The 12,471-nt window shown below is 44.5% G+C and overlaps 1 protein-coding gene across 1 annotated transcript in view; it reads right to left on the reverse strand.

Moving 5' to 3' along the window:
* Positions 1-2,924: 2,924 nt before the first annotated feature.
* CHSY1 (chondroitin sulfate synthase 1) overlaps positions 2,925-12,471 on the reverse strand; it is a 74,421-nt gene continuing 64,874 nt past the window's right edge. The window contains exon 3 of the mRNA XM_033070460.2: positions 2,925-6,406. Within this exon, the coding sequence (XP_032926351.1) occupies positions 4,814-6,406 (1,593 nt within the window). The 3' untranslated portion in view covers positions 2,925-4,813. The remainder of the gene's footprint in view (positions 6,407-12,471) is intronic.

Below are 12,471 nucleotides of genomic sequence, written 5' to 3' on the forward strand. Positions count from 1 at the left end.
TCGGCTTACCCCGGCCGGCGGCGCTGGGATGGGAGCTGGGTCGGGCTCCAGGGGCTTCACCCAGGTGAGGCTGGGGATGGGAATGAGGATGGAGATTGTGATGAAGATCAGGGTGAGGATGGGGCTGGGGATGAGGAGAAGGATGGGACCAGGAATGGGAGTTGGGGATAAGAATGGTGCCAGGGACAGGTGCTCAGCACTGGGGGAATCACTGCCGAGTGATTGGCAATCCCCAAGCTGTGAGTGCACCATCCACAGTGATTCAGGTTTCCCAGGGCCATTATTCCTACCCCAGCACTCAGAACCATCCTGGCACAGCAAACAGATTTTATCTGCTCCATATCCCAGCCTGTTTGCACTGGAACTTTATCATGGAACCACTTTAAACCACTTTTTCACTCTAGGTGAAAGTCAGTAAAACACAAAGGTGGTGTTACTCCTTTGTCTTTTTCTAAAAGGTGGAGCAGGATCCTGGCAGAGTCCTCTTGACACCCCCAGCCAAACAGGGGGACCCCCAATTTCCAAGAGACTCCAGCCCAGCCTGCTGGAAATGTTGGAGCTGATTCAGGTCAATTAAAGCTGAGGTTTTTATTGAATTAAAGTGTGAAAGTTAACACAGCCAGCCCAGTATTTGAGCTGTTATTTTTTTGATGTTAATTTAATTTTTTCACCCCACTCATAAAAGTGATTTAGAAGGTGGTAGGGATTCCTGGGCTGGAGGAGACCTGGGAGATGGTTCTGGAGCTTGGAAAGGACATGGACACGTTTCTTACACCCGGGGAAGTGTGCAGCAGTTCAGACATGAGGAACAAAAGTGCTTCTGGCAGCAGCAGCCAGGTAAAATCCAGGAAACAGTTGGAAAGGATTCCTCATGGGATGCACTGCCTTGGCTGTGCCTAAGCCTGGGATGGAGGTGCCTTTTGAGCTCCAGTTGGGATCAAACCCCTGAATTTGCTCTGGTCAGCACAACAGCTCACATTGGCAAAGTCCACTGGGTACAAAAACATTAATTAGAACAGATCCCACATGGGCAGTGTCCCACCAGCCCAGGGGTCACCAAGACCAGAGCAGAGGAGGAGCCTGGTGGGGCCTGGATCTTCTCCCCATTTTTAATGCCATGGCAAGATCTTCTTTCCAAAAAGCTCCCGACTGCGGCTGGCTGTGCAAGCCGAGTATTTTTAGCAAGTATTCATGTGAAATGGCTCAGGATAATAATTTGCAATGTAAAGTTAGAGGCTTCCACAAAAACTCAGAGTAAGCAGATTTGGGTCAGCGGGACTTTGTGCTGATTTTGCTGAAAGGAAGAATCCAGCCAGGTCCAGGGGAGCTGCATGGGGCTGGCGCTGGACACGGAGTTTTCTGGGTAATAAACCCCCACTGTGCCCACAGAACCTAAACTTGAAATCATTCCATGGACTGTGACTCTGCAGTTACAGATAAATGTTTCACATGTAAATAGTCACATCCAGCATGACAGTCGCCAGGATTCACATTTTCCCCATCTCCTTGTGCCTCTTTTTGCCATCACTGACCCTTGAGCAGGATGAAAAGCTTTTAGAAAAGAGCATTAATAAATCCAGCTCCTCACCCAGGGGTGACCAGAGAAGGTGGAGGGTTTGCCCAGGGGCTGCAAAGCTCTGTTTGGTGCTGTTTTATTGCTGTGAGGATGCCCATGGCCAACCCAGCATCCAACCCAGGTTACCTGCACCAGATGAACGAGGGAGAGAAGTGTCTCACATTTTTAATTGTTTTAATAAAGAAGAGAAGCATCTCTGCAGATAGGACATGACTGGGCATCACATCCATCTCATTTTTTCACACCTCTGTGGCTCAGAGGAAAACCCTCCATGATTTTCCTGCTTCCTCAGCACAAAGGAAACTTCTAACTGAAGTAAACTGAGGCCGAAATGTTCCAGCCCTAGAAGGAATTTTTGTCAAGGCTGGGTTAGCACTTACCAGCTGATGATTTCCACCTCTGGGGCAGCAAATTCCACTTATTTTAGTATAAAATGGGGTTTATGTGTTTGCACTCTGTCATAAAGGCTTATAATTAAAATTTATCTTTAATACGGACTAGTTTTAAGCTGTGAGTCCATAAAATATGTGATCAATTGTGATGTGAGGCCTCAAGGGCTGCATGCAAGCTTGGTGCAAAACTCACTTTTAGTAGAGATTTGGTAACAGAATTAGAACTGCAGCAACTGAGAAAAAAATCCCAATACCAGATGGGTGCTGTTCACTAAATGGCTTTTTCCAGTTACATACATTCTGCTTTTACCAGCTGTTATGGGCTAAAAAAAGTCCAACATAATCATAAATGTTAATAAATACAGTACAAGTACAGGGCTTTTTTCCCCCTGTTTTGCTGCCATTCTTTGGGGTTCATATTCTTTAAGCTCTTTTAGCTCTTTTCTGTACTACAAAAATACAAGTAGCTTTTTTTTTCCTCCTTAGGTGAAGAAATACCTCTGCAATCCCTAAGATTCTTGCTTTGGGACTTAATTTTGTCCTCACACCAATACTGAACAACTCCTAGAGCTATTAAAAAATAAGTGCTCAACCCACTTAATCATTATTTTTACTGTGTTTTGAATACACAAAGCATTGGGGCACCATGCAAGCCTTGTCACTGAATGCATTTGAAACACTCTTATGGGTATTGCAGGCAGCAGAAGTACTTTTAACATTTTCATCAGGAAAAAGAGCAAAGGCACAGCTCATCAGCACCAGGGCCTGATGAATGGGTTGGTTCTCCCTTCCCCCAGAGCCAAGGTAGAAGCACTGAGCTCACCCCAGGCCAAAACACAACACAGAGTTGTCAAAACCCTTTGAAAGAGAGAGATCCTGGATTTATTTCCCAGAGTATTTCACTCTGTGCCTATGCTGGGTGGAATGACACGGACTGACAACGTGAGCAGCTCCGATTGCAAATAAAAAAAATCTTTATTGCATCTTAGAAGCAAGTCTTAAAATAAAAAAAAAAAAGGAAAGAAAGAAAGGAGGGAAAAAAAAAAGAGAAGGAAAAGAAAAATTTTCCATGCACCTACATCCTTGGGACTGTCACCAGAAAATGATGAACACAGTAAGACACAGACTCTATGCTAGTTGCAGTTCATACTCCATACACGTGTAAACAATGGTTATTTCTTCTACTGGAATAGCAATTGCTCTGTAAGATCCCTTCAAACGTGGCAACAACCACCTAAACCTTGGGTTTTCTCCATTCCTTCACTTGCCTCCACTTCCCAAAGAGCAGGCAAAGTGGAACTGAGGGCAATGAGATGAAATGGGGCTGGAGGATACGATAGAAAAATATATTGTTCGCTGGTTTTTATTTTTTGTTTCTGCTGAGCAGGATATTTACAGGTACATAGGTCCCAAGAGATCATCAGCTTCAATGACAATGTCCAGTCACTGTCCAAGTCTCAGTGTACAGGGTTCCCTATCTGGCTTTAAGGCACTTTATTTCATGTATTTTCTCTTACCTTGCTAGGTGTTAACTCATAGGGATCACTTTCCTTGTATTCAGCCTCCTCATCCCCAGTTCCTCTTAGAATACCAAAAAAATTCCTAAACTCACTGAAGTAATTCCAAAAATGTTAAAGAATTTTGAGGGGGGGAAAAAAAGATCCATGAAAAAATATTTTAGAAAGTAATCTTTGGAGATCATTTACTGTAAGTATGATGTACACTACCTTATCAGTGAGAAGATGCAATACATTCCTAATATATATATATATATTTACACACACATATATATATATATATAAAATATTAAAATGACTAACAGATATTCAAGGAAAGGTCAAGAACCTAAAACAATGGATATTAAATAAATTAACCTTCTAGCAGATACAGAAAAAAAATAAATCCCAAAACAAAACTAGTAATCAACTGTAATAATTGTTCCCATTAACATCAAGTGACGGACTGAACGGACCCGCTGCGATGGGGCGCGGGACACTCGGGGCAGAGGAGTTCTCCAAGCTCTCCTCAGGGATCTTGGATTGTTCCTTGTTTGAGATTCCCATTTCCCAGCCCCTTCAGCATTTCCTGGTGGTGTCGCTCAGCCCTTGGACTGAGGACAAAACACAGAACCCACCACGGATTCCCCAAACGTTCCGTCCGTCTGCGGACCAAATATCAAACACAACAATTTCTACAAGGACTAATCACGGCTTGTGCTTCCTTCCTTCCCTCGCCTGCCCATAGTAAGTGGAGGTGTATTTTTAAACTGAAATAATCAGCTATTAGGGGGATAAAAAAAAAAAAAGCCCTCCTGGGATTGCCACCCTTTCTCATCGCCACAGCGACTCGGATTTTCGAACGCAATTTGAAAATTAATGGCTAATCCTGAACCAAAGGAGCAGAATCTTTGCACGGTAGCAGTCACACAAAAAACATTTAGACACAGCGGTTTGTCACTTGGCTTTGCACGCTCAGGTCCACATTTACAGAATCCCAGCCATGAAGATGGCAACAGAAATGGGAGGAAACAATCTTTTGTTCGTAAGGAAATTCTAATTCAAGTCAGATTTCTGCTGATCAGATAACTCTTAAACAACTATTTTTTTTTTCTTTTTTTTTTTTGTTTGAAGGCAAATATTGATCACAGTTTTGTTCAAAACCAAAAACACAACAACAAAAAAAACCCAAGGGCCTTGTTCTTCTCAAAACGAGCGCTTTGTAAGAAAACAACGATGATTTCTAAAATATATCCTGTGTGGTCTTTTAAAAGTGAATTATCAAAAAACATTTTCCCAAAAATAAATTAGATAATTAAAAAAAAAGTCTTTTCCAGCATAGCTGGACATTAGGCTGTCCTCACTGAGCCATTAGTATTGCTGCTTTTCCCAAAATTTGGGTCGTTTTTTTCAAACCATATTTCAGCCAGCTGTTGCGTGGACCCATATGTTGAAGCTTTGGACCCCAAGCACATTTTATATTGTTTTGGATCAAGATTAGGGTCACAAAAAACAGGGTGATGCACATGGACTACTCCAATTTCTTGGCTTCTGAAAGTTTTTAAGCCAGCTTGAATGACTTTGTTAAATAGATCTACGTCTTCAAGGCCCCAACCTTGGATGGAGACGTCAAAGCCACCCGCTCGAAGAAGGTCAGCTTTGTAAATACAGGTGATACCAAAGCCATAGTTCCTCCAGAAACCTGTTTTCTGAGTGAAGGCAAAATGATTGTCACTAGGAACCTTTCCACTATAAACAATCTTTGGATCATACTGGCTAAAAATGATGGGAAAATACACTTGCTGACCCAAAACTGTATTGGCTCTACACCGCTGGAGGAATTCTGTGGTAAACACTAAGTCAACATCACAGAAGAAAAGTAAAGACTCGTTCTGGAACTGAGAAGATCCGACTTCCAGAGCCAGTGCCCTTGAGAACTCCCCCGACACCGGCAGAACCTGCATGTCAGCCTTGGGGTATTTGGAGCGGTAATCTCTCATCAGCTCGATCTGCTTGGCTTTGTCAGGGTTGGAGTTGGAATTGAAAAGCAGGACAACCAGCTTGACGTTCTGGTTTGGAATGAGGCACGTCTTTTCAAAATTCCCCATGAACCTCGCAAACATGTCGAACCGCCCGGAGAGAGGGATCAGGATGTTGATCTTCTTGTCTTTGAGCTCCTTCCTCTCTGCTTTGGACCTGCTGAGCTGGAAGGGGACAAACATCTTCAGTGAGTTGGAGAGGAAGGACAAGGACCCAGAATCCTGGTTGATTTTGCTGGCCAGCTCTTTGGCGTCCATCTCTTCGTGCTCCATGAACTGGATCTTGCTGAAGGTCTGCTGCAGGTACGCGTGCCTCCTCACGGGGACCGTCATCTTCTTCCCCTTGTGCTTCTTGTAGAGGAGCAGCAGGTCCAGCACGTACTCTGCTCCGTACATGGGGTTCACCCTGCGGTACCCATACTGTATTTCCTTGAAATCAATGATTCTCCCCCGCGTCTTGGCGTTGGCGTTGATCATTTCCATGACCTGCATCACGATGTCATCCAACGCCTCGCGCTGCGACGAGTCCATCCCTCTGCGCGGCGGCTGCCCGTCGGCTCCCGAATACAAATATTTCCCAGTGAGGAACTCCCACTCCAGGATCTCCTCGCGGTGGCGGGGCTGGAAGCGCATGAAGGAGGGCGGCATCCCCAGCTGCAGGTCCTCCTTGTGGATCTCGGTGTTGCTGTACTTGCTCATGAGCACGATCTCGCGGTGCAGCTGCACGGTGCGGTGGCGCAGCTCGGCGATCTTGCGGCTCAGCATGTAGCTGTGCAGCCTGTACTGGTACGGGGGGTTCTTGTTGGGGTGCAGCGTTATGGCTCGGTGGATTTTGCTGTTCCTCAGGTCCCGGATGTAGCCTTTTTTGTTCTTCTCGTAGTTCTCGTAGAACAGCTGCTGCATCTAGAACAGAGAGAGAGGAGAAGTCAGAGTCTCAGCAGTGCTGACCCTGTGAAGGTTTGCCCACGCAGCCCCGCTGGGAGAGAATTCCCCCTCGCTCACAGGGCCAGGAGGCTTTCTGAATAAGCTGTTCTTGGGTTTAGGCACAGGTTGTAGCAATACCAGCTGCTATTCAAGGAAATTAAGAGGATTATTCATTGTAAACTGGTGAAAGAAACATCTATCATGGATTTGGGATTACTACAGCCCATTCTAGAGGTATCACCGGCGGCCAAACAATTCTGCTCTAAGTCGATTGTAAGCTCATTTCTTCACAACAACACACCATCACCAGGAAAATAACACCGTGAAGTGCTCACTACAAAACTCTCATTATTCTTTGTTTCCCATTGTTTTAATCTTAATAATAAAGAAGAATAAAAAGAGATACCATGTACATACTAAGCAAATCAGACAACACCTTTTCCATTATATCCAAATGCCATTTAGGCATTAAAAATCCAGGTTTAGGCATTAAAAATTCAGCAGGTTGCTGAATGTTTTAGTCAAGATGCCAAATATGTTACTTCAAGTGCTGCAATGCAAAGCTACAGCTGTCACTTTAAAATGTCAATGGACAGTAAAGTGCACCTGAGATTCCTAGAGTTCCAGAAGTCAGGTAACACAGGATGCATGTGTACACCAGAATAAAAACATCCTTAATGTGGCATTTGCTGTTTCAAAACAAGAAGACAGTGAGCTGAGATTAGATTCTCAAGTCCTATGAAAGCAGACAAACCAGCTTTACAGTCCTTAGTAGCTCAGGCTGTAGTTGATATCATGAAAGACAAACCAAGATGATAACGTGGAGAATAAACTGATAAAAAAACCTTGAGAACAAAGGTATACACCATCTGAGATAGCGGAAATTCAAAAAGACCACAAGCAGATTCTGTGTCACAGCACAAATGTCATCAACCTGCCAGAGCTGACATAGCACCTTCATTCAATAAGGGATCTAATCTCTGTTACTGGCACTGGAATCTGCCACAGGAAACACAGCAATAAGGCTTGTGTAAAAGGGCAGCAAAGAGCCAAGCTCAAAAAAAACCCAGGGAGAATGTCTCAAATATGATGGCAATCAAACAGAGCACAAAAAAAATCACCAGCACAGAAACCTTCCTTTAACCAGCTGCTCAGAGGCAGCACAAGTCCTGTTTTATTAGGCCTTCAGTTGCATTTTTCCCATTATTGTGGACAGACACTGAATCTCAGGGATAAACTTACACCTGGATTTAATTGCTGCTATCTTACCAAGCTGGCTGTGTGCACGCTGAACCTGACATCGGGCGGATCGCCGCCGACAGCACCGAGCAGGCTGAGCCTGCTGGGAGCACGGATTTCAATCTGAGCAAATGTAAATCACTGCAAAGGAGGGAGGGAGGGATTCCAGCCAGGCTGAGAAAGAAAGGACATTTATTTCGTGGGTCACCACCAGTCCCCCACCCCCTTCTCCTCCAAGTTCACCTTCTTCCCGCTCTCCCCAAGTGATCCCTGCTGCGTGCACGCTGTCTGGGAGCAATCCAGGCCAGAGGATGGATGGATCTGCACAGCAACACAGCCAAAGGAGAACATCTTGGCCATGGCCCCTTGGCAGGCCTCAGATGAGCTGCCTGTCGAGATGTATAATATCCCTTTAGAAGTCATGCAAGATTTAAAAGAGCGCTACGGGCAGAGGTTAGCTGGTCTAATCCCACGTCCAGCAGAGTGATCCAAACTGAATGAACCTCATGCTTTCCCAAGAAACACGTTTTTTCCACTCACCCAAAAGACTGTTCTTTATTTGTATCTCTGTATTGTTTCCTCTAGTAATAATGCTTTATTTTTTTGGTCACTTTGAACCTTGGTGTTGCTGTGAAGGGCTCTGGGAGACCTTAAATCACCCCCACTTAGGGTCAGTCCTGTGAGCACCATTTATTGCAGAGGAGAGCTCTCATGGCAAGAACAGGATCAGTCCAACACTGCAGGACCCAGTCATTTCACTGACAACACTGATCTATCCTCTAACACTATGCATATGTAGAACTAAAAGTATTAAATGCATATGGTAACCAATTTCACTGATATTTTAACAACAGCTATTGGCAGAGGCTTTTCCAGTACTGTGACATCAGATAAAAATTCTTAAATCACATCATTAGGCCACCATTATTCAAAGGAAAATTTACAATAGGATTTAATTTCAAGTCTTGTTTTGAATTTATAAGACAACAAAATCAAGACCGTGCAGCCTGAATGCATTTACTCCAAAATTGCTACCTAGGGCATTCTGAAGAGGAAACCATGACAAGCAGAAAGGCTTTCAGATTACACAACAAAGTTTTAATAGAATACTGATGGGTAGGAAAATGTTATGAAACTCCCCAATGGAAGTAAAGATAGGAACCCTTAGCAAATGGCACAAATTAAAATTAAGAAGTATATTTTAAAGCTCTGGCTTGCCACTCAGAGTAACCTCTTAGGTAGATAGTTACCTTCCAATACTCCTTCCTGCCCCTTCCCAAAACTAGCTTGCTTCAAAAACTGAAAATGAAACATATCTCAGCAAGACTTTACTAGGGCTTCAACACAAAGCAATTCACAACTGAAACATCTATTAACAGCCACCTTGCTCCAGCCAAAAAGGTGACAACTGCCCGAGCCCCTCCGGCCAACCCTGCGGTGCAGCTAATGAGGAGCTCCACAGCAGCCAGGCTTTTATATAATCCTGTTTTTCAGGAGAATGCCCTGCAAGGCTGGCACGTTCAACATTTTTCCTAGGAAGTGTCCCCCTCTCCTACTCCCTGTTCCCTTGCATTCAGCAGGCTGCTCCTCCTTGGGGAGCCAAGGGACACCCCACACCAGCAGGAAACACAGAGGAGGGTTCTGGAAGGGTTAATTAACTCCCTACAGAGAGTACAAGGAGTTACAAACTGTTTTTTCACAGAGACACAAAGTGCTGTACACAAAGTCCAAGTGGCCAGTGGCCAGTGGAGTGGTTTAACCCTCCTGGGGCCGAGGTGCTGCTGGACACTTGACCCAGTGCCACAGAAGGGCTGGGAGGTGCAAGGGCTTTTCCCCAGAAACCAGCCCCACATGGGTTGTGTTTGCTCACCCACAGTGACAGACTTGAAGGGAATGAGCAGCTCCCTCCACGCCATTTGACAGCTCCACCAACACTGATTTCCTCAAATCGTTAAGGCTCCCCAGCACTGGGTTCAGTCACTAACAAGGGCAATGCCCAACTATCAGAAATCACTGCTAATATAATTTCTTACCATATTTGGGTCCAAAACACTATGCTAAATATCACCAATTAGCACACGCTGGCTTTCACCTCCACACGACACTGGAAAGCCACAAGGAAGATACAAAACCCTAATTAACTCTTGTGTACATCATCAATAGGTGAAAGAAGGCCACAGAGAAAGGAATACCTGTGATTTATTTGCTCCTCCCAGTCACTAAACACACACATGGGGACTGACACAAGCCCAGGACGTGCACATCTCCCAGACATTATGTGCCAACCTCCCCATGCCTGTTACCAGAGTCTCGAGAGCTGAACTCCTGCAAACTCTTCTTCTAGTGAAACAGGTTTCTCTCTGATTCTTTTTTTAAAAAAAGAACCTTTCATGGATATTAATTTTGCAATGATTATATTCTAAGCATGCTTTATTCTAGTGCAGAGCACTGAGAGCATAGGGATACAAAGAAGAGCTACTCTTTATTGACCACTATTTACTCTAGACCTGTTGAAGCCTTAAAAACCCTAATGTTCCCCAAACCATTAGAGACTGAATGTTTAAACTGTGGTACAGCTGTTGTGGGCACTGCTGGCTCATGTCCAAAAGACCAACTGAAAGGAGAGAGTGTTATGTTCTTCGTTTTAAATGAAGAAGTCTTTTGCAGGCCAAAAAAAAGTGTACTGGAGAAAATGGACTTTAAAAATAAGACCAGTTTATGCAGAAACTGGCCTGCAGCCATGGATTAGCCCCCGAGGGCTTTCTCTCACAGCTCCAGATTGTGCTACCAGAGCCCAGAAAACACAGCCCCACAAGTCTCACAAAAAGCAATCATGGACAGGACATGTTGTATGGCAGGTTTTGAAACACCCAAGATGGGCTTTAAATACAAAGCCCAGCTAATTAAAAGCCCAAATGATGGTTAATGTCACCTAGCTCAGAGCACCTCTGTCAGGAGGAGATGAGGATGTGGGTGCCAGTGTGGAGCTGCTCTACAGGAGCAGGGCAGGTGCTGGGATAGCCCTACCCTGCCCACAGCTCTGCAGCCAAACCCAGGCAGGATGCTCCTGTCCATCTCCTCTTCCAAAGATGTGCCAGAGCTGGTGCCAGGGGGCAGCTCCTGTTGGCTGGCTGAAGTGAAATTAAAGTATTTCTGCTCCCATATCTCAAGAAGCTGCATGGAATAACTGTGGTTGCACTAGCATAATTTTGCACTGATTAACCACAACAGATCTCCAGTTTTCTGGTTTATAAATCACTAATATAGCTCAATTGATGAAAAATTTTGCCAAGGGAAAGGAGCAGCAGGGCTTTGTTTACTGCTGACTTCCCTCTGCTGGAGGGGAAGACTGCAGGGACCTCCTGGATGCAACTCTGTGTATTCAGGGCACTTTCTGTTTAAATCCTGATGCTTTATATCCCACAGCTAAACACAGACATGACTGAAGCCACTCCTTCAGACAGAGTTATTATGGTGGAGACAAACACGGGGAAGTAATGGATAAACACTCATTTCCAGTGAACTTGGTCACTTGTTCATGGCTTTAACCTCCCCAGTTGCCACTACAGGAAAGGATGCAGGAAATGCCACTCAGTGCTGGGAGATCAGACTTCCCTCTCAGCTGGCATGTGGAGCCCTGAGCTCTGGAGCATGATTAAATAATGTGATTCTTCAGACAAGTTACTTCTCACACAAATTTCATCGTGTACTGCTGCTTCACGTTTGCTTTGTTTCATAAAGAGAGGCAAGAAAATCATCCTGAGCAGTCAGCACTCAAAATTTCCATAGTTGGTGTAGCAGAGGCAGATCCAGCTGTGACCTCTGGGTGCAGTAAGCCCAGGCATGCTCTGAAGCAAGAAGTTTATTCTGTACAGCACAAATGCCTCTTCTTATATGATCCTAAGTGAAACAGTGCTGGTCTCACTCGAGAGCCTTGCAGCGCCTCCTGCACTGCTCTCCTTTCCAAAGTATTCCAGAAAGGAAGCCAAGTACTAAAGCAAGTTTCAAGACAGCAAACTCAAGGTCATTGAATTCCCAAGGAATCTGTGAATTAGGAGAATTACTGCTGGAGTTGGAGCTTTTGTGAACCATACCAAGTAGCTGTTTAATTAAACAACTGTTTTTCTCCCAATCCTTTCTTGTTTAAGCAAGTAGAAGAGCTTAAAAATTACTTATTCATTTACAGTTTCTCAAACCAAGTAGCCTTTAAAGTATTTCCAGCTTGGCAAAGGAAAGAAGAAAACCTGCAAAAATGAATGGGTCTTCAAAACTGGCATGGAGTACCTCACCTCTGACCCTGAGCTCGACGACCTCATTACCCAAAACCTACACGTGGGAGCAGTCCAAGGCACTTGGGAACTGAGATCCTCCAGCTAAGCAGAGAACTTCCCTCCTCCTGGCCCTGCATTAAACTGAGCTTCATCCTCTTGGTCTAAATGGGGACACAGAAACCAGGCAAAACACAATGTGCCAGTTTGGGATATTCAGGTTTAACTGTGCAAACCTTAGGGGAGCTGGATGTGATTGTGAAGTTTTCATCCAAAAGGTTCTGATTTGACAGAAACAAAAACAAATAAAACACCACTAAATATTAACAAATGTTCTATGCTACAGCTATTAAAGAACCAGAACATTGTAGGTGCAAATGACTAATTGTCACTGGGATTGCCTGAGAAAGTGTAATCAAAAGTTGCTTCTAGCATAATTTCCAAATTACGAGTCCTGGTGCAAACTGCTGCTCCTCACAAGGCTCGCCCTTGCTCAAGTTAAGGCTCTGACCCATGGGGCAAATGATTCAGCTCTCC

Source organism: Catharus ustulatus, chromosome 12 (genome assembly GCF_009819885.2).
Source record: "Catharus ustulatus isolate bCatUst1 chromosome 12, bCatUst1.pri.v2, whole genome shotgun sequence".
NCBI classification, from domain to species: Eukaryota; Metazoa; Chordata; class Aves; order Passeriformes; family Turdidae; genus Catharus; species Catharus ustulatus.